We start from the raw sequence: 22,680 nt of genomic DNA, 5'->3' as shown, positions 1-22,680 counted from the left end.
AAATCCGATATAGGGCCACTCCTCTTCCTCCCTCCCGGGAAATCGAGGATCTCACTCTGCCTGGTAGAGGGAGAGCAGGGCTGGGCCCCCATCTGGAGTTATGGAGCCCCCCCTCCCCTCTGAAAGCCGACTTTGGCTAGCAGGGTGGGGAGGGTGCAGAGGACTTAAGGAAGGTTGGGGAATGGATTCTCATCGCAGCCTTTCCTGGACACACCGGATATTTTTCAGACTTTTGTGTGTGTTCCCTTTTTGTCCTCAAGTTGCCCATTAGGGTCTGGTGGGTCTGTTCTGCACCTTGATATTGAGCAACCGTTGCCGTGGACAGCTCACAATCTCCTGAAGCCTAGAAAATAAGGTTGTGACCTCCATGGCCTCTGAGATCCTCAGAAGTCACTGAAGGCCAGTATCCTTATTTTGCAGCTGAGGAAACTGAGACCCAGAGAAGGGAAGAGACTTGGCCAAGGTCACACTAGTAGAAAGTGACAGAGCTGGGCCAGATTCTGAGGGCTTTCCCATTTACCCGCCATGAGGCCTTCTATTGACTTGGAATTAGGAGTGAATTGATTCCTTAGTTATCTGTTGTATCACTTTACCCTCTCTGGGCCTCAATTTGTTTAACTGTAACATAAGGGATTTGAATCCTGGTTAATAATCCCTTTCCATCCCTGATAGTCTGGGTCTCAGGGAAACCCTTGAGTTTCCCCATCTATAAAATGGGCATAATAGAGGGGCAGCTACCAGGTGGCTCAGTGGATTGAGTACCAGACCTAGAGATGGGGAGGCCCTGGGTTCCAATCTGGCCTCAGACACTTCCTAGCTGGGTGACCCTGGGCAAGTCACATAACCCCCATTGCCGTTCTTCTGCTTTAGAGCCAATATTGATTCTAAGGTGTAAAGGGTGAGGGGATGATAAAAAAAAAAAATTTAATGGGCATAATGGCACTGGAATTTCCCTTCCTCACAAAGTTATTGTAAGAAATGAGTAATATGTGTACTTGAAAGCACTAAGCAACTGCTCTTAAAAACAAGACTATCTCTAAGGAGTAAGGAGGCTCAGTCAGCCTGACTGTGTGGGAGGAATGTCTATTTTCAAGGGAATATCTCTATCAGCTTGAACTTGAAGTTATCAGTAATGAGAGTGTGAAGTGTAATAAGTAGAGGAGAAAGATCCCTGCCCTTCACCCATAATCTTAGCTTGTGCAGCTTGGTTGTAGTTGTCTTCTCATTGCCTTGTGCGGACAATTCGCCCAGTTGTTACTAGCAAGGAACTGGATGTCCAGATCTCTGCCTACCCAGAACCCCCACACAGAGCTAAAAGCAGCACTGACCAGGCCATTGAGTCTTCACCCGGTTCTGGGAAAGTAATGCTTCTGTTCATTCTCTTTTCTCCTTGTGTCAAGGTGATCATTCGTAGGTTGCCTCCTACTCTGACCAAGGAACAGCTGGAAGAACATCTTCAACCTCTGCCTGAACATGATTATTTTGAGTTCTTTGCAAATGATTCTAGGTAAAAAAACAACACACAATTTAAAAAATGTTTGGGTTGTTTGAAAGTGGCATCATCAGTACTTGTCCTGTTTATGCTTCTCATTCCACTTTGGAGCCTATCTCTATATGTAACTGATATTTACACCTCAGCAAGGCACCTCAAGCATACTTATGTCTTGTTCTTTCTTTCTGCAGTCTGTATCCTCATATGTTTTCTAGAGCATACATCAACTTTAAAAACCAGGAGGACATCGTTTTGTTCCGGGATCGCTTTGATGGCTATGTTTTCGTGGATCATAAAGGTGAGACCTGCTAACTTAACCCAGAGGGACTTGGATATGTCTGCTCAAGTTAGAAATCTACAGTACAGCAACATTTGTACTTGGGTAGTAACCTTTAGGCACCCTTGCAAATAAGTGTAATGCCTTGGTAACAGAGGCAGCCTAGTGGGTAGAATGCTAGACTTGGATAGAGAAGGTCCTAGGTTTATTCTGTCTCTGATGCTTAGGTAAGTGCCCCTGGCTGAGTCGTTTAAGCTCTCAGAGTCTCAGACAGCTCTCTTACTTAGAAAGCTCTGAGTTCCATACAAGGTAGTCTGCCGAAGTAGAAAACAAAGTCACGAGTCCTGGACTTTTTTTCCCTAAACATTTGACCCTAATCGTCCTACCTGGAAGTATGACACTTTCAAAACCCTCCAGATTTCTTATTAACCTCTTAAAAATCAACCCATCTGCAACCATTTATTAAGTACCTGCTATGTGCTAGCCACTCTTCTAGGAAAGAGCCAAGGACTTAAGAGTCAGGAACCTTGCTGTACATTTGAGGAAGTTACTTCTCTTCTATTGGCTTCCAAAAGCTTCCTAGCTTTAAAACTGGAAGGAAGCCCAGAGGTCTCAAAGTCTGGTCCCTTTGTTTTTAACAGCCCGATGTGGTGACTAGACTTGCCCAAAGATGCCACAGTTACTAAGTGTCTGAGGTAGGATGAAAACCCACATCCTGTGATCCCCAATGCAGTGCTTTTTCCACTGTGCCAAGCTGTTTTTCCCTTCTAGCTCTGGCATTTTCTGCCATCTTCACAGGTTAGTAATATGAGAGAATCCCCCATTGTTCACTGCCTATCTGATAGGAACCAGTACCAGTGTGGCCTCAATGATGCTTTGTTTTGAATGCTTGTATGATATTGGCAGCTTAGTTGCCATGTGCTTATGTAAAGGTACATAACAGGTTTCAGATATTCCCTCCCAGCCCCAAGGATTCTTTGTCTATTATTGATTCACTTGAGCTCAAGCCTTTTAAGCCAGTGTGTTTCTAAGATAAAATGTAAGTATCTTCCCTGGTGGCCCTATCTGCCTATCACTACTATGCTTTTGACAATAGGTAAAAATAGGCTGGGGCTGGGTGGGTGGGGGCTATTGGCTTTTTGGTATTACTTCACTTGGGTAGAAGGAAAGCCTTCTTAAAAAAGAAATGTTGCTGCTGCTCTTTGTTTTACATCATGACAGTGACATCAGTGACATCTTCAAAACTGTCCGTTATGAACTTAAACATGAAAAAGTAGGAGCATTTCAGGATGTAAAGGAGAACAGAAAAGAGGGATATAGATGAAACTACCCCACTTTGATCTCTCTTGACAAACTCCCTTCTTTTTTTATATTTCTTTGACAACTTTTCCTTCCTTTTTTGTACCACCCCCTTCCCCGAACAATTAAGTATATATAGTCAGAATAAACAGATGAACACATTGGCCATATCTGAACATTTTTCCTGTACCTCTACTCAGCCAACTCTTTTAAGAGGTAGGAAGGAAGATTCCTCATCATTTTACTGGAGTCAGGATTGATCACTGCCTTGATCGCTTTGTTTCATGTTCTTTGCTCCCACAAAAAAAGATGTCATGAATATTTCTGTTGCATGTGAGTCCTTTATTCCAGTTTTGGCCTCTTTAGGGATAGGCCCAGTAATCTTAACACTGGGTCCAAGTGCATGTACAATTTAACTTATGTGACAAGATACTTTCAGAGACTATGCCAATAGCAGTTGAAGCAACATAAGTATTCCAAAGGAAAGGGCATTTCATTTACTATAAAGGAAGAATTCTTTTTCTTTTGCTATCTAACAAAAATCAAAACAAAAAGACAATGGGCTACTTTGGTAGATAATGTGTTCCCATCCGTGGAGGTGCCTGAGCAAATGTCAAATGACTATCTTCAAGGAAGGCTATGGGGAGGGAAGGAGGGGTGGAGTCCCTATACTAAATGGAAAATTGGAAACCTCTCAGGTCCTACCTTTCCTAATAGAAGAAAGTCTTAACATTGATCCTTCTTAAGGAAAATGAATGAGAAAAGATTAGGATAGCTTTTGTTGATTTGCTATTTCAGTATTAGAAATAATTTTGAATTTCATTTTTGTTATATATCAGGGGGAAAAAACAAAAATGAACTATATGTCTCTGAATTTTTAATACTGATTCAAAATCTGTGTCATTAAAGTATGCAGCTTATAGAGTTGTCTATTAGATACCAAAAAAAGAAACAAACAGAAATGAATTTAAGGTACTCCAACAAGAAACTTAGAGAATTTCTCTTTTGCTATATTTTTTTAAAGTAGTTCAATATTCTGAAAAGACTACTTTGTCTCTGTCTCTATATCTCTCCCAGCAAATCTTTAGCTTCTTTATAGCTAATCCTCTGTAAAGGGAGTCCAATAATATCTATATCTAATGGGCTAGTTGTGAGGCTAATGAAATTCATGTTAAGTGATTTGCAAAGGAGAAGGCAATATCCACAGGCAAAGTGGGATCATAGATAACATCTGGAGTCCTTGGAAAATTATAGCACTTCTGTAAGAACCATGACTTCAAAAAAACTCCAACAGTTTTCACCATTTTAGATGGAAATCTTTTTAAAATGTAATGCACACTGGGAGCAGCTGGGTAGCTCAGTGGATTGAGAGTCAGGCCTAGAGATGGGAGGTCCCAGGTTCAAAGCAGGCCTCAGACACTTCCCAGCTGTGCGACCCTGGGCAAGTCACTTGACCCCCATTGCCCACCCTTACTACTCTTCCACCTATGAGCCAATACACAGAAGTTAAGGGTTTAAAAAATGTAATGCACACTGGAATTGAACAACCAGAAACTTTTGAACAGATGCCTTTGGATCCTCTTTATGATTCTGGCTTCTGTAAATCACTTGCTCTGATATGGTGATACCTTCCAGGCTTGTTGTTGAATAGGACTGTTTGTACTTAACCATAAATGGTCCTAAATACTGTGGTTTGGGTTATCTGTTCTTTTATCTTTGTCTCCTCCCTTGATGTCAACTGATACTTCCTGCTCCTGCCTGAAGCTTTCCCCTTCTAATGTGTGGTGGGTTTGGAAATTTGAGAAAAATAGTTTGATTTGAGTGATTTCTCTGGTCCATATGGAACTGTTTCTTACAGGATTATAGATGCAGAGCTAAGAAGGGCCCTAGAGGTTATGTAGTTCAGTATAACCCACTCATTTTTCAGATGAGCAAACTGACCTCCAGAAAGTGACTAGCCCACACAGGTAGCAGAGCAGTGGATTGCACTCAGGTCTTCTTACTCCAATTCCAATGCTTTTTTTACAAGAAGATATCATTCTTCCTTCATCTGCTGTTTCATGGCATGTATTTAGTTCATGCTTCTGGTGTGTATCTCCCCAGCTATCCTTTAATGTCCTTCATGGCAGGAACCAATGTTCATAATGTTATGCCTTGCTAGTAGGTACTGAGGCTTATATGAGGGCATAAGGGATCCTCCAATGAAGAGAGTATGTTAGATTTTTTTTAACTTCCTATCTTTCAGTTCTCTTTCAAATAGATGAGGTATTTTCTTTCTTTCTCAGTAGATCTCTGATTATATTGATTATAAGGAACTGCCAGTAAGGAAACTCCCTCTTTTGGCACCTGTTTTGCAAAAGCAATTTGGGGCCACTGAGAGGCATGGGCTTTGCCCAGATGTCACCCAGGTAGTATATGTTAGAAGTAGGACTTGAGCTCATGTTGTTTTTATTCTGAGGCTTCCTTTCCAGATACTGTCTGCCCATATTTCTAGTCCAGTGTTATCATATAGCAAATCTCTAATCTCAAGCCTCAAAGACATGGCTCCCTTGCATACTATCCCCTCTAGGACTGAAAGACTCTTTCTATAGTCTTTTTTTTTTTTAAGATAGTCCTTTTTTATTGAACTTTTGAAAGAGGTTTCTTCTTTTTTGTTTGTTTTTAAGATGACTCATTCAACCCATAGAAATGTCTTCATTCCCTTCCTAGTTGTTGATAGTTGAGTTTTTTGTATTCCTAGTTCTAGTATTTCTCTTGATAATAAGAGGCAATAGCCTTCTTGGAGTAGGGAGTGAAAAGAGCTCTGGATTTGTTAATCAAAGGACCTGGCTTATCACTTCCTCCCTTTATGACCCTGGGCAAGCCACATACCCTTCTTGGTCTTAAGAATGGTAATGGGTAATGGACAAAGTAGACCACCTTTAAAGTCCCTTACAGCTCTGAGCCTTGAGATTCTCCCGCCATCCGGTAAGACTCCTCTGAAAGAACAACTTGGAACTCTGCCTTTATGGAAGCATGTATTCCCATGTAATTATCTCTCAGAGCCTCAGTTTCCTTATTAGTAAAACCAGGACTGATAATGCACTATCACTTACCTCTTGTTTTTGTAGTATTGTGTGTGGAAACCTTAAGAACTATAAAGAATTATGAACAATTGCTATTGGTGAGGGCTTATTGTATTGTTTTTCCAAATAGGTCAGGAGTACCCTGCCATAGTGGAATTTGCTCCTTTTCAAAAATCAGCAAAAAAGAAGAATAAGAAGAAAGATGCCAAAACCGGGACTATTGAGGATGGTACGAAACCACCATGGTGGGGTCAGAGTTAGAGGGAGAGGGGGGAGGGGAGAACATGCATTTTTTTTTAACCCTTGTACTTCAGTGTATTGTCTCATAGGTGGAAGATTGGTAAGGGTGGGCAATGGGGGTCAAGTGACTTGCCCAGGGTCACACAGCTGGGAAGTGGCTAAGGCCGGGTTTGAACCTAGGACCTCCTGTCTCTAGGCCTGACTCTCACTCCACTGAGCTACCCAGGTGCCCCCCCTTCTCCCCCCCAACATGCATTTTTGTTTTTTAGCTAAAACTGAAGTTGATAAGATATTCATCAGTAAGGAATGGAATGGTCTTTAGAGGGAAGTCAGATTTCCTATAAAGAATTTTATTTCTTGTGGTAGATCCTATATTTCTATTACTGCTTTTGATGCTGACAAAGCCTATGTTTACAAGATGAAGATGCTTCAAATGCACCAAGAGATAGTCACTATTTCTTGGGGTTCAAGTCCTACCTGTTTGACTTTGAGCTTTGGCTTTTTTCTCTCTAAAATGGGGGGGGGGTCAGACCAGGTGGCCTTTAGGGTCACTTCTGGCCATTAGCATGCAGACAGCTTTGGTTTCCATTTCTTTCATATCCACAAATGTAAAATCTGAGACAAGGTTGATCATTGGAGTCTGTGGAGCACAAGAGCCCTAGTCAAATTGCCACCTTTCCTTTGGGTTTATTTGGCATGATCAGTGGCTGAAGTCAGTAGCAGTGTAGTGGTTGGCAATCGTAGCTACAACTTGAATATGCCCAAGCTTGGGAGAAGATGCCCTGCCAGCAGCTCTTCAAGCTTTTCAAAACCAAGGGTCCTCCTTTGCACCATCTGCTATAGGCTTGGCTCTCAGATTCACCTGACTTTTTAAAAAGCCATCCAGAGCAACCATCGATGGTGTTTTCTAAGGAAAATGCAGTGCAAACCTAATAGTGCATGGTTTATTTTATTATTATATTATTAATTCAGATGCACTGACCTTTGGTTCAGATCATATCCATCCTACCTTGTATTCCAAACACAATTTCTCCCTCTGAAAAACAAAGATTGGGCTAGGTAATAATAAGAGCTTTAGGGTTGCCAGAGTGCCACAATGTTATTTCCTTTGTTTCTTACAATGACCCTGGGGGAAACCAAGGCTGAGAGGTTGGGTGATCTGCCTAGGATCACACAGTTAATATGTCTGAGACTGGGTTTGAACTCAAATTTACCTGGTGCCAAGTCCAGAACTCTTAGCTGCTTTTTTAACTATTGTTCTTAACCCCCCCTTTTTGACTTTGAGTAAGGCACTCAACCTCTACGGTCCTCAGCTTCCTCCTCTGTAAATAGGGAGTTGAGGGAGTGGGTTGTGTTAGATGATCCCGTGTAGGTCAGAATTCTATAGTCTTTTTGAAACAAGGGTCCCAGGAAGAACTTAAGTGATCTTGGTCACTTCCAATGCCACATTCAGTAGCTTCCATTAGATCTCTCTGAGGTAGTGTGAACAGAATTTGGTTGTCCTTACAGTGCCAGTACAGGTACATTTCACATTTTCCTGAAGAGTTCTACAAGAATAGATGTAGGCTATATTCAAGTCTTAGTGCTTTAGAAAAGCTTCTTACTTAAAGGACACATGCTTTGATCCTGTTTAGATAGAGCATTTATTGGCCCTAATTTTATTTGTGCAAATCTGGATTTTCATATGTAAAACTGGTTGCAGTCAATCAGTAAACATTTGTGAAATGCCCACTCTGGATTGGGCATTGTGCTAAGTGCTGGGGATCCAAAAAGAGGCAAAAGACAGTCCCTGCTCTCAAAGTGTTTATAATCTAATAACTGGGAACGGCATTCTGCAAATTCTTGGTGTCTACCAAGGGGAGGATTTTGGCAAGTATGACTCAATGGTTGGGGCTGCAGCTTTTGAAAGCAAAGGCGAGCCAGCCACATTCTAACACATTATCCCAAAAAGTAATAAAATCTCTCATCGTCTCTGTTCTTTCTTTTGTGAAGTTTGCATAAAGTTGTAAGGAAGTCTCTCTGGCCAATTTGGATGTAGTCTTAACACTGAAAACTTGCCATACTTACTTCCTCAATTCCATATTTAGACCCTGAATACAAGAAATTTTTGGAGAGCTACTGTGCTGAGGAAGAGAAACTGACATCTACTCCTGAGACTCTCTTAGAAGAAATCGAAGCAAGAAATAAAGAGCTGATAGGTAAGGGGGGAGGAAGGGGTGGAGAGAACACAAGCTCGATCAAGTGTGCCTCTTTAAAGGGTCCTGATATTTATGAAATTTTCTGATCTTGTTCATTATGAACACATCACTGTTCTAAATAATCGGTAAGTGCCAATCTTGGGAGTATATCTTTTAAATCGGTGTTATCAATGCCTTTCAGGGTTTTTTCTGGCAATCACCTTTGGATAAGAGTTAAAGCACATTTGAAGGTGTATATGGCATTCTGTGCCCATAATCAGCCACCTTCCTGCCTAAGGTCTCTTCTCTTAGGTCTAAGGTTCATCATCCCAATCACCCAGAGTCCATTTACATGATTGTAGTCATTGTCTTACTTTGTTCTATCTTCACTCTTTCTCAGTTCATACAAGTCTTTCCATGTTTCTCTGTATTCCTCATATTTGTTATTTCTTTTAGTGGAATAACATTCCATTGTATTCATAGATCACACTTTGTTCAGCCGCTTCTCAGCCGTTCGTTCTCCAATCAATGGGCACCTACTTTGTTTCCAGTTTTTTGCTGTCACAAAAAGAGCTGCTATGAAAACCTTTGTATATTATGGGGCCTTTCTGTTTTTTTCTTCTTGGGGTATAGTTATAAGAATTGTAAGTTTTAGGATTTTCTGGTAAGTTTTTGAAGATCTTTTGGTGTTTTCTACTTAAAAATGAGTATTTTTATATAAAATATGATACATAAGCCTCTGTGCCGGGCCCTATTCTCTTCTCCCTATATACTGTTTCCCTTGGTGATCTCATCAGCTTTCATGGGTTAAGTGATCATTTTTTTCTGATGATAACCAGTTCTATTTATCCAGACCTATTTTCTCCCCCAGATGCCAATCCTGCATCTCCAACTGTCTATTGACCATTTCCAACTGGAAGTCCCATAGCATCTCAAACTCGCCATAGAACTAATTCTGTCCTAGGGGTTACCCAAGTTCACAGTCTCAGTACCATCCTGGATTATTCTGCTTCCTTTAACCTCATATCCAGTCAGTTGTACCATATCTAATCTTTCCCTTTCTCTTCACTCTCACAGTCTCTTAACCTAGTTCAGGCCCTCATCCCTTTCCACCTAGACTTTTGCAAGCCTTAGGGATGTTCCTTCTTCAAGTTTCTCCACTCCAGCCCTCTTCTCAGCTGCCAAAATGATTTTTCTTGAGTCCAGAACTGAACACAGTACTCTCCAGGTTGGCCCCAGAGGTTGCCTTTTAGCTTTTGGACTGAATATCAACTCCATCAATTTGGCTTTTAAAGCCCTTCACAACCTGATTGCAGCCTAATTATGCTCTGTTCCTTAACTACAGTCTAGCCTTCCCTCTATTCTCACATATGACACTCCATCTGCCACCTCCGTGCCTTTGCTAACTTAGCCAGACCCTGTGCCTAGACGATACTCACTCTTGCCTCACTTCAGCCTCTTGGGATTGAATTTACTTCTAATCTGAGCTCGTGCTACCTGCTACATGAAGCCTTTCCTAAATTCTCCTTGCTGTCTCTCCCCGCCGCCACTCCCCCCCCCCCATTAATTATCCTGTGTCTCTTTTCTGTGTTCTTGTACATATTGTTTTTCCCTCTTCCTTTGTTTTCTCCTTGGGCCCCACCCCACCCCCTCATTCCCCTGAACAAGCAGATGTGCACTCCTTGACAATTAGAGCTGCTTTTACCTTTCTTTGCCTTTCCAGCACTTAACATGAGGCCTGGCACATAGTAGGCAGTTAAATGTTTGCTGGTTGGTTGATTGAAAACAGAAGCCATATATAACCAATCATTTCTTTTTCTTTGGCCTTGTTATAAAATCCAAAATAGTTGCCTTAAAAGTCCAGGTATAACTGAAATTCCTTCTTGAAGGTTTACTGGCTTCATGTTACATGGTTGTTGCTGAAGAGGTGGCATTCACGCCAGGATAATGTCTATGGCCTTAAATAAATAACTACTCAGTTTTGAAAGCCCAGAGCCAAGATCTTCTGTTTAAGGGCTCTTAGTGAACTACAAGGCACTGGACAGATGTAGGAATTGTTTTTGCTGCTAAGGTTTGAAATGAAAAACTTTCTTCTGATACATTAGAAATTTTCCTTTGAAGTCCATAATTTTCCTGGCCTTGGAGGTCAGAAAAAAGTTCTTTCTAGGTGCATAATTGACACTGGATTTTTCCCCCTTATATTTATGTAGCCAAGAAGACAACTCCCCTTTTGAACTTCTTGAAAAATAAGCAGGTAAGAGATGGAATGAAGTCGTTATCTTAATAAATTTGATCTCATTCACAAATTAGGGGTGGAGGACTAGGTAGCTGCCTACCCAGTATATGCATGTTGTTGTTCCTAGCCTCTTATGCCCAGGAGGAGAGTCAGTCTAGTCCCATTGACTTTGGGCTTGGCCCTTCTGCTTGACTTTGATAGTGAAGATACAGGTTAGATCGAATGCAAAGATGGATATAAAGTGTTCTATAAAGCTTAAAGTGCCATTTAGATGCAAACTTCTATTTTTTGCATGGCTGGTGACTAACTAGCTTCTTCTCTGGATGCCTTTTATCTTCCTGAAGGCCCCTGGTAAGGCATTTAATCCACTGCCAGGGATTTTGCTTAGCTGGGATACCTCTCCTTTCTGTAGGAAGGTGGGGAGGTTGCCTTTGCTAGATATATTGGTTGCCCAGTGTGCTATGTGACTGCTTGGGGCTTTTGAGCAGCATCCATCTTGTTTAAAAAACTTTGAATCCTCTGTTTTTAGAGGATGAGAGAAGAAAAGAGAGAAGAGAGACGGCGGAGAGAGATCGAGAGAAAAAGGCAAAGAGAAGAAGAAAGGAGAAAATGGAAGGAAGAAGAGAGAAGAAAAAGAAAGGATACAGACAAGATAAAGAAGATTGAAAGAGGTCCAGAAAAAGAGAGGGATAGATCAAAGGATGAACCAAAGATTAAGGTATGAAATCCATGTTGCAGAAAAGTCGCATGGAACAACTTCCCGAAACATGTATGGAGTGTCCGTGTATTGAGTGTCGGTGTAGATGAAATAAAGTTTCTTGTGGCAAACCAATAAAGCAAACGTTTTTCTCTAGCACTATCATTTGAGTCGAAGTGGGAAACCCTTGAGAGCATTAATCAGCACCTCTCATACCATTTGATTTGTTACTACAAATTCTGTCATTTTTTTGGTCTATTTTTTGCCATTTCAACATGTTCCATTATTGGATTTCTATCTGTTTCATTTTCTTAGTCAATAAAGCCTTCTGGGGAGCTAGCAGGCAGTGGGGTAGTAGGGCTTTCTCCGTGTTTTCCTTCACACTGACACTCAATCGGGTTGGCTCGTCCGTGTGTTTTCCCACTGTCTCCTAGTACACAGATTAGACACTGCCAATCACCAAAGGGTCAAGGCCCAGCACAAGAGTACATGGCACTGGGTATTTGTCATATGGCTAGGTCTGGTGGTAGAGTTAGCAGAATAACTCTTATGAGTCCTACAAGTAGGAGCAGGTTCAGTAACAGGTTGTAGGCTGACTGACTTCTCTTTGCTGTGGATCCATAGCTTGTGGAGGAAGAGGAGCTGGTTTGAGGCCCTCTGCCTCCATTGTCTGAAGGCTAACCCAGTTGAGGGGGGCAGTGGGGAAGGCCTGAGGGTTAAGGGCCTGCATGGCGCTCTGCTCCCACTTTTGTCCCTCTTTCCTCCATCCTCACTGGGCAAAGATTTCAGTAACCAGGCAACAGCTCTCAGAAACACATATTCCCAACCTCCCCTCAAGGAAGGAGGTAGAGCTGGGCCCTGCTAGCTGCCCCTCTCTAGCAGGGTTTGGAGAAGCCCTTGCTTTGTGACACTTCGTGGAGTATTTGTTCCCTAACATTCTTGGAAAGAAGGGACAATTTATCCCACAAACTGGAAGCAATCCCTACTCGTGGCAGAAAGGTAGTGTCCTCTTGCCTCACCCCCACACCAGTCTGCTTCTCTTGGTGCTGGAGTCCCCTCAGTCACTAGACCCTCTTCCTGCTCCAGCTCATTCATGAGGGGTGAAGGGGTATTCTCAGGCTTCCTCTCAGTCTATCTCATATATACCATCCTATGCCTGCCACCTCACGCATGACTCGCTTTGCCTGCCTCTGTCCAACAAGGCAGCTATCATTAGCAGGAGATACATTTATTTGCAGTCCTGTTAGAGTACTGAGTGTTTTGGCTTCTCCTAATGTGCCATCAACTCCTTCCCCAAGAAGATGCTTATTGGAGAGCTAAGAAGAGCATACACTGTGGACTACCAGCAGCAGCAGTATGAGAGCCACCTAGGACGATGCTTTGCCTGTCGTGCTGTTCAGACTGGACTTTAGCCCTTTGCAGGGAACTTGTCTCTGTTTCTGCTTAAATAGCTCCTCCTTCAGTGTGTGCTGTGCTGTGCTATGCCCTTCGCTCAATGACGTAGCCCTGCATGAAGCCTTCGTCTAAGACTTGCAGTTCTTATGTTTTCCATAAAAGTAGATCTTGACACTAGCCGTCATTGGGGGGAGTATTTTGGAGGGTTTGCTAGGGGCAACTAGGGGAAGAGAAGGGGTTTGGTTTGCATGGTGGACGTTTTAGAGCTCACACTTCCCTTGTGTGGCTGATTTTGAACCCTCTATTTTAACCAGTAAACATTAAGCCCAGGACTCCTGCTCAGCAGAGACGGAACGGCAGTCCCCCTTGTACCGTATGAGGCATTTGGCTTTACTAACCAGGTGCTGGGTGGTTCTTACCATTCGACTGGGTGCCATCACAACAAAAAGCCTCAAGCAAAAATTATTTCTGCGAGGTGGAGCAGTCCTTCAGTGACAGAGGTATTTGTCACTCGGAGCATTAACCCCAGCAGCACCCGCCCATTCAGCATGTTTAAATTCACGATGTATTCTCACAAAAAGCATCACCAACTGCAATAGCTCTGCTACTTTGCTATGGACAACATGCTTGGAATTGTGCATTGGCCTTTTGCAAACTGAAGAGTTGTGATCCACTCACTACAGAGTGAGTGAGCTGCTTGATGTCGATGAGTGGTCTTGCCTGTAGTAAACTACCTTCCTTTGTGCACTAACTGTTAACTTGAGAAATGGAGTGCACCTCACCTCACTCCATTTTTGGAGTGTAGAACCCAATGGGAGCCACTGTGATCTAAGGCTTAGATGGGCCAGAATGTAGTTTTCTTTAAGTAATTTTTCTTAAAAGGAACACTCCCTCTCTACCCCTCAAAATGAAAATAAACTTGTTCTTTTTCAAGCTGCTCAAGAAGCCAGAAAGAGGAGATGAAAAAGAATTGGAAAAAAGGGAAAAATCCAAGAGATTGGACAAAGAGATTCTGAATGAGGAAAAACCCAGTGGGCAGAGTAGTACGGCCGTCAAGCCTTCTGATGGGGAAACGAAAGAAGAAAAAGCCAAGAAGTTAGTATTCTAGGGCTCATCAGCATGTCTCCTTTAGACTTGTTTCTGCAGCATTCAATTGAATTCAACAAACAGTTAAGTGGCTCCTCTATGCAAGGGTGCTATTGGCATTGGTTGCTCTGTCCTGGCTTTGCCGCTGAATGAAGATCAGCTACTGTTTCTAATTAGATGGTGGGGAGGAGGGTCCAAAATGCTCCTTTTCGTGCGTCTCAGGGCAGCTTTCCAGAGGAGCTTGAACAAACGCAGGGTCACAAGATGTGACTGGTTGCAGCACGCTCTTCTTGGCCTTTTTTTCTAGGTAGCTTCATTTCGGTAGCCAAGTCAAAAAGCACAGTGTGTCTTCCGCTTGTGATGTCCAGAACACTGAGGGTTCATTCTCAGATTTGTTTTCCATGCAGATCTGAAGATGAGGGTGGCAAAGACCACAGGGAGAGGGACAAGGACTATGAAAGAGACAAAGAGCGAGAGAGGCAGCAGCGAGACAAGGAGAAACTGAGGCGTCAGGAAGAAGACAGAAGGAGACAAAAGGAGCGCTTTGAGAAGGAGAAGACCTTTAGAAGAAAAGAGGAAGAAATGAAAAAGGAAAGAGATCTACTTAGGGACAAAGGAAAGAGGAATGATGGTACAGATTTAATAGGCAACTCAGACAGAATGACCAAAGAGGAAAGAAAAGAAGATGTGTCCAAAAGAGATCGCATAAGAAACAAGGTGCTACTTTTCTTTAAATTTGTTTATTTTCATAAGGTGGTTTGGTGGTTTTTTTAAAAAGCAAACACTAGAAACCAAAAAGAAAGGATTATTAGCTTGTTACTTGTTCTTTTGACATCTAAGTTTCTTGATTTCCACTTTTAAACAGCTTATCCACGGCTCCCATTGACAAAGAAAGATAAGTTAGCTTGGTGGAATCTAAAACAGGAAGCACCATCTTGGGAATGAAATTCTCCCAAAAATAAAACAAGGCTACTAAAAAACCTGAGACACTGAGCCTTCTGGTGGAGTGAAAAACCCTGGTGAATGGTTTTTAGAGCAAAGTTATCTTCTAGCTCAAACTCCTTGAAATACTAAGCAGGATGCTCATGTAGTCTCCTTTTGTGAAGCCTCATATTTTGAAGTCCTACTGCAATGTGTGCTTGGAATTAGGCCCGAAGGAGTGAGTGCCATCGGTGCTAACTTTTGTTCTATCACTCAGGGAGAGGATATGCAAGAACTCCTGTCGTTGGGGGTTGTCTGATGGAAAAAGACTCTTTGAGGGGGAATCTGGTTTGAGAGCTATTATTTTTAAGTATTTGAAAGGTTGCAGTATAGAAGAATTGTTCTGTCTGGCCTCAGAGGGTAGAATGAGGAATGTGGTTGGGGTAGAGCAAGGCCAATTTAGCCTTCGTGTTGGGAGAAAAGAAAGCTGTGGAAGGGGCTTAGGAGGTAGTGAGTTCCTCATCACCGGCAGTCTTAAAAAAAGAGATTGGTTGCTTTCTCTTTAAAGATGTTGTAGAAGGAGTGCCTTCTCAGGTAGGGATGGCCTCTGAGGCCCCTACCAACTCTCAGATTGAATTATTTGAATTAGAATTTCTAAGAGTCAAATTAAGTCATGAATCAAATGTTATTTGAGCTAAGTATATGATGACTTTCTTAAAGTTTCACCAAGCATGCGGCGGGCACAGAGCCTCTCACCAGGGTGTTATGTTGTTGGCCTCTAATTTCGCTGGTTGTGTTTTAACAGGGTTACAGGGTCTGACATCATGACTTCAGAATAGGTCAGAACTAAGCAAAGTTCATATGTTCACTTTTTATAATCCTTTAAAATGAATTCTTGGAGGAGGCATCTATGTTGGCAGATGTTTTTGATTTTGTCTTTTTCTCCTCTGAAACTGCCTATGAAAGGTCTTTAAAATTCTAGATGGAAAGAGGTCTGTAGGTAATGGGCGTGGTTCCTAAACTGAAGCATTTTAGGTTGGTTGAGTTCATTTTCAGAGGGTCCTGAAATTGGGACAGATGATTTGGAGCGTGTGCATGTGTGTATGTGTGTAGCTAGGAATGCAGTGTAGAGCTTATGAAACTGATGTTTTCTTTCAAATTTTTCAAGCAAAATCCTAGTTGAGTTTTGACTCTAGGATCATACACTCAAATTTTGGCTTTTGGGAAGTCTGCAACCCTGGCTATTGGTGCCACTGAAGTATTACTCCAACTGACACCGTATATGGTGCTTAGGACGTTCAAAAAGCTACGAAAAGGGCCAGAAGCAACTTGCAGGTCAAGTGCAGCCCACTAATGCGTCTCACACTTCTCTTTAGGACCGCCCAGCAATGCAACTCTACCAGCCAGGTGCCCGGAGCCGGAATCGCCTGGGACCCTATGAAGACAGCTCTTTGAAATCTGCAGAGCCAGCTCCAGATAAAAAGCAAGAGAATGAGAACAATAGTAGGAAAGAAGAGGAATGATGGCCCCAGATAGCTAACTGTTCTAACTGTGCAGACAGCCAAAGAGCAGGAATCGAGCAGTCTATAAGTGCCTTCAAAAAGAAGGAATAGAAAGAATCTCAGAGGGTCGAGGTGCTAGTGGGGCTCCCTTTCAGATGAGCACGTTATGGGGGGAGGGGCAAAAGCAGAAATCTTTGTTCAAGAGGCCAAATTTGAGGTGATTCTTATATATGCAGCTATTGGAATTTTATTTTAGGATTTTCAGACTACAATGAGGAAAATGACTTGATTTGAGGTTTACTTGATTTGAGGTTTGCTTGAATGTGAAATGTCTTCTATGGCCTTAATCATGGCAATCCATGTGCTAAAGTTTGGAAGCCTATAGCTGATATCAAAAGGTTTGGGTCAGCAAAGCAGAGAATGTTTTAATTTCAGGCATGTTGAGCTGCCTTTGAAGGAAGGCCAGTTTCACCTTAGTCATATTGTGTCACTGGTATTCATTACTCAGTTGGAATCTGCCAGAAACAGAAAGCATCCTATTACCTTAGGCCCAGAAAAGATATCACAGACTACTTCCTACAAACAGATATTTTGTTTTGACATGCCAACCAGAGTCAAATAAGAGCTACATTCTCCATACGGAAACTCTCCGGCTTTTTTTTGAATATAGGTTGGCATATGAGAATATTTCAAACATTTCTTCTTGTGTTTGGGCCCTTTTTTTAAAACCAAATTAGCTAAAATTCAACCCTCCAAAATTGGCCATTTCCATCTTTGCTTCATCTTACCGCCTTATGGCACAAGTGCATTTCCTGTCTCAGGAAATCTATGGTCATCTTTTATCATAGGAACTTCCCATCTTCACTGTTTTGTATAGATATCAATAAAGATCTGTCCAAACAGCAAACTCTGAAGGCTGTTTTGAAGTACATTTACAAAGTTTAAAATAGTTTTTAGTTGGAATTCAATTAAAAACCATTTAGTTACCCTCCTGTGAGTGCTGGAGCCTAAGAAAGTTACAGCAAGGAGGAGGCCCTTCCCTTCCCTGAAGAAGTCTACAATCTAGAAAAAAGTATACATCTTATTTTAATTTGTAATATTAGTGCATGGAAGGAGTTCAGAAGGCTCTTTAAGATCATATTAAAGAAGTGGCATGGCCTAGTAAACAGAGAGTTCACCTCTAATCCAGGAAGACAACTTGAAAGCCACAAATTGAAAAAGGGTACCGACCTGCAAGGGTAGAGGAAGTTTCCTCACCTGAGAACTCTTTGTAGCATAGAACTTTCATCCCAGTTCCTATGAGTTCTGCCCTCCCCTCACTTTGGATTACACATGTGTTAAGCACCTACTGTGTTTTAGGCTTTGCACTAAGTCCTGAAGATGCAAAAAAAAGGCATAAAACAGTCCCTTAAGGAGCTCACAGTTTAATGGAGGCAATATGAAAATGACTAGATACAAACATGTGTAGAATCAATTGTAAACAATTAGCAGATGGAAGGCTTTATCATTAAGAGGAATAAGGAAATCTTATAGAAGATGGGATTTTAGATGAAACTTGAAGCCAAGATGACTAGGGAAGAGTATTTTGGGCATGGGAGATAGCTAGGAAAATGCCTGCAATCAGGAGATGGAATGTTTTGTGCCAGGAGGCCAGTGTCACTAGATCACAACATATGTGGGGTGGAAGCGGTATACAAGACTGGAATGGAGGGGTAGAGCAGATTATGAAGGGCTTTGCCAGGGGGGGTTTATGTTGGATTCTAGGTGATAAGAAGCCAAGGGAATTTATTGGGGGTGTAGGGAATGGGAGGGAGAGAACTACACTTTAGGAAGATTACTGGTGAAGCAGCCACACAAACTAGCAGAAGTGAAGTGCTGAGGGACAGGGTGGTGGCAGTGTCAGAGGAAAGGAGGAGGAGTGTAGGAGATGTCGTGAGGGTAGAAATGGCAAGACTTGACAACACATTGCATGTAGGGGGGAGGTGGGAGAGAGGAAGGAGTCAAAGGTAACACCTAGATTTTGAGCTTGGCAGATTCGAAAGAAGGAAAATGAAGGAAATTCGGTTTTGGCCATGTTAAATTTCAGATGTCTGTGAGACATCCAGTTTGAGATGTCCAAAGAGGCAGCTAGAAGTGTGAGACTAGAAGTCAGCAGAAAGGTTAGGGATGGTTCTGTCAATGTGGAAATTATTAACTAAAGGAAGCTAATGAGATCACCAAGTGAAATAGTATGTAGGAAAAAGAGAAGAGCGCCCAGGATAGAGCCCTGGGGGACACTCATGGTTAGCAGACATGACCTGGATGAAGATCTAGCAAAGGAAACAGAAGGAGCTGGCATGTCAGGTAGGAGGAGAACCAGCAAAGAGTGGGATCCTAAAAACCTAGAGAGAAAAGAATATCACGGGGGAGAGAGTGGCCAACTGTGTCAAAGGCAGCAGAGAGGTCAAGAAGGAGAACTGAGAAAAGACCACTGGATTTGCCAACTAAGAAATCATTGATAACTTTGGAGAAGAGAGGAAGTGAAGGCAGCTATTGTCAAATAAGGAATGGAGATTGAGGGATAAGGGGTAATCCAGTTTGGGTCTTCAGTGAATGAGGGGGTATGAGACTAAAAAGATCCTGTCCTTGTCACAACATGGCAATCTAATGAAAAGCAGCAGACAAAGGTCATTGGAGGGGTGGGAGTAGTAGGTCTGTTGACTTCCATTTCTAATGTCACAGGCAGGGAGACCATGGAGATTGGTTGGGCATGTGGTTCAGATTTACAAAAGCTTTCAGGAAAAAGGCAGAAGTGGATGAGAAAGAGGCAGCTGGGTGTCTCAGTGGATTGAGAGCCGGACCCAGAGATGGAAGGTCCTGGGTTCAAATCTGACCTCAGACACTTCCCAGCTGTGTGACCCTGGGCAAGTCACTTGACCCCCACTGCAAATACCTATCAACCAAGTCTGATGGTATATGCCATATTTTTCACCCCTAGTCCCCCATTTCTCCCAAGAAAGGAGGAAGGAACACTTTGCTCATCCCTCTTCTCAGGCCCCATTTGGACATAATAATCACCCAGCATTCATTTTTGTTTTATTGGGTTTTTCCCCTCCCATCTACACTGTCATAATTGCTGTATTTTTCTTGTTCTGTTTATTTCATTCTGTGTTCATCTGAGTCTTCCAAGAGCCTTTTTTTAAAGGAAAGGCAAGAAGCCAGCCACCTCAACACCGAGTAATAAGAGTAATAATAGCTCCTACCACATCCACAGGGCTTCCAACTTTACCACAGGCTCCCCTCCAACATCCCTAAGGGGGAACACAAGGATTTTGAGCCCCATCCCCCTTTGTCCCCAATCAGTATGGCATAGTGGCTGCAGCCCTGGACTTGAAGTCAAAGACCTGGGTTCAAATCCTGCCTCAGACAATAACTTTTTTACCTTGGACAAATCACTTCATTTTGCTGTACTTCCATTCCCTTCTCTGTAATATAAGTTTGGACTGGGCCTCCAAGACCCCATCTGGCTCAAGATTTCTGAGCTGATGATCTCTCGATGCAATTTAGCCTGAAAGCTCTACTTGTCTCAGTGGGCAGCATTCAACCAGTTGCCTGCCATCAGTCAGAGAACACTAAAAAGTGTCGGCTGTTCTCAGAGCATCGTGTCTGGATGTTGGAAGGCACTTGCACAGAAATAAGATGCTATTTTCCTTTGGGGAATTTACAACTCGCCTTTGGGGCTAGGTAACACCAATGGAACTGATCTTCTGACTGCCTTATTGCACATACCCTAACAACCTTAACCCATTCATTTGGTGCTTTATACTTCTAAAGTGGATTATTACCTCAGGGAAACCTAGCAGCAACTCCTCGACATAGGTCATGCAGGTAGCAGTGTTAACATTTTGTCATCAAATAAACTGAGGCCATGGGGGAAGCTGGTGGCTCAGTGGCTTGAGAGCCAGGCCCAGAGATGGAAAGTCCTGGGTTCAAGTCTGGCCTCAGACACTTCCTAGCTGGGTGATCCTGGGCAAGTCGCTTAACTCCCATTGCCCAGCCCTCATCACTCTTCTGCCTTTATTGGTTCTAAGACAGAAGGTAAAGGTTTAAAAAATCAATCAATCAATAAAAATAAACTGAGGCCCAGAAAAGGGAACTGACTCATCAAAGGTCATGGTCTATAAGCAACAGTGCTCCAAGTTGAACATGTCTCCTGTCCTGGCCAGTACTTTTCTCTTGATGGTATCCTTTGATGTCTCTTGTCTGATAATACAACCTGATATACTTGGAAACCTCCATGGGTCTGAGGTCTCATCTATTGTGAGTATTCCCTCCAGTGGTACAGATGACATCTCATCCATGCCTGATCTTGTTTGTGGTGAAATCTCATCAATAGGAGACTGCCCCAAGTGCTGACAACCTTCCTCTGGGCCTTCTAGGCCAGTCCAGCACTCAGGCTGTCCAGTTACCATCTTGCTCAGTGACCAGCCCACCTCCTCGAAAAAGAAATTTGATTTATGTTGATATCTTCTGGTTTTTCAGAAAGGAGGGCAGGTAGGTGGTGCAGTGGGCCTGAGTTCCAATTCAGCCTCAGACACTTCCTAGCTGTGTGACTCTGGGCAAGTGTTTGAACCCCATTTGCCTTGGTTTCCTCATCTGTAAAATGAGGTGAAGAAGGAAATGGGAAACCATTCCAGGATCTTTGCCAAGAAAATCCCAAATGGGTCATGGAGAGTCAGACAGGACTGAAATCTGTTTTTACATACATCCCCCTAATTTCAGAATACATCCAGCCAGTCACATAACAAACATGACCAGGTTAATGGATCGGCCATGTCTGACCATCTATGCAATGGCCCATGCCCCTAGCCACCAACCTCCTTTTCTGATCTGGGATGAGTCATGCCAGGGTCTTACCCACGAGTCATGCCATCACTAATGGGAAAGCTGTCCATGTAGCAGTATGTCAGCTCTCAGGTTATCTGTTCCACAGTAGAGGCCATAAATGTTGGGAGGTATTTAAGACTTCAAGGCTGAGGTCAGCAAAACCATGCAATAATGTTTTATGGAACCTCTGAGAGTTTCAAAAATTCTTTTTCCTTTTGATTACTCTGACCTTGACAAACATCCACACACGTGGAGCATTTCCACAGAGAAAACTCCGAAAAGATTAAGCAGAAAATCATAATCAACTTGCATTTTTTGAAGGAGTCAATTCACCACATCGTCTTCAGAGTTGACCTGCTTGTCTATGCCTCCAGCTGGCCTTCCTTCTGTTGCCCAGAGATCATTTGGTCCCATTCCTTCCTTTTGCAGGGGAGGCAGTGGAGATTCCAAGTGGTCACAGGGACAAGTCAAAGCTAAGACAGGAACCTAGGTTTCCTGGGTCCGTGCACTTTCCTTCCAAGTGTCTGTAAGTTCCAATGTTCTGTTGTTATGCACTAGCTCAGGCCTCAAGAGGCATGGAAACTTCCACAATGAAGAATTTGTGGCTACAAGCACAGGCAGAAAGCCCATTCATTGGGGTTCTAGGACTCTGCAGCCAGCGATTTTGTGGTTTCTTCTGCTTATTTTGATCGCTATCTTTTGTTTTCACATGCCCCTCATTTCTTTTCTCTTTTATTCTGAACTTAAGCACCCAAATAAATTCAGTACTTCCATTTTAAACGTAGAACAGAAGAAGATTGTGTATGAAACTGCAAAATCCCTCTCATGTTTTTTTTTCTTTTTTTTAGTATATAATAAATTGAATAAACAACTTTAAAAGCTATTTGTCTGTGGTTCTTTCTAGCTGGCTTTCCCTCTGTTCTGTGCATTTAAAAAGGCTCCAATGAGCTCTTTTCTTCCTTTTTTGTTTAGCAACCTCTTTCCACTTTCCTCTCCAAATTGAAAAAAGAAAAAAGTAGCCCTTGTAACAAGTATTTATAGTCAAGCAAAACCAAGTCCATCTTTCATACCTATCTACAAATGAGGGAAGGAGGTACATTTCCTCAGTTCTTTTTCAGGACTGACTTGCCTAATGAATTTAGAACCAGAAGGCTATTTAGTCCTCCACTTCCACAAACCCTTTTTAACAGATGAGGAAACTGAGGCTCAGGAGTTCCCTTATCCAAGACTTCACTGTTGAGATCAAGACAAAACCATGAAATGTTTCAAGATACAAGCTCTAGAGCTGGAAGGGACCTCAGAGACCATCTAGTCCAATCCCCTAATTTTCAGAGCAGGAAACTGAGGCCCAGGGAGGGCAAGTCCCTTACCAAAGGTCATATACAAAATCCTATGTATATAGGCTCTCCTATCCGGCCCCCCCCCCC

At 42.6% G+C, this 22,680-nt stretch overlaps 1 protein-coding gene across 1 annotated transcript; it reads left to right on the top strand.

The window, feature by feature from the left end:
* The first annotated feature begins 1,364 nt into the window (after window positions 1-1,364).
* Window positions 1,365-17,268, top strand: UPF3B (UPF3B regulator of nonsense mediated mRNA decay). The gene is made up of 9 exons (XM_044682661.1): window positions 1,365-1,507; window positions 1,684-1,790; window positions 6,264-6,362; window positions 8,461-8,571; window positions 10,761-10,804; window positions 11,316-11,504; window positions 13,813-13,973; window positions 14,372-14,681; window positions 16,262-17,268. The coding sequence occupies exons 1-9, from the start codon at window positions 1,365-1,367 to the stop codon at window positions 16,406-16,408; spliced, it is 1,311 nt and encodes a 436-aa protein (XP_044538596.1). The 3' UTR covers window positions 16,409-17,268.
* The last annotated feature ends 5,412 nt before the right edge of the window (window positions 17,269-22,680 follow it).

The sequence above is a fragment of the Gracilinanus agilis genome, chromosome X (assembly GCF_016433145.1).
Source record: "Gracilinanus agilis isolate LMUSP501 chromosome X, AgileGrace, whole genome shotgun sequence".
NCBI classification, from domain to species: domain Eukaryota; kingdom Metazoa; phylum Chordata; class Mammalia; order Didelphimorphia; family Didelphidae; genus Gracilinanus; species Gracilinanus agilis.
This window is presented reverse-complemented; position numbering and strand designations above follow the sequence as displayed.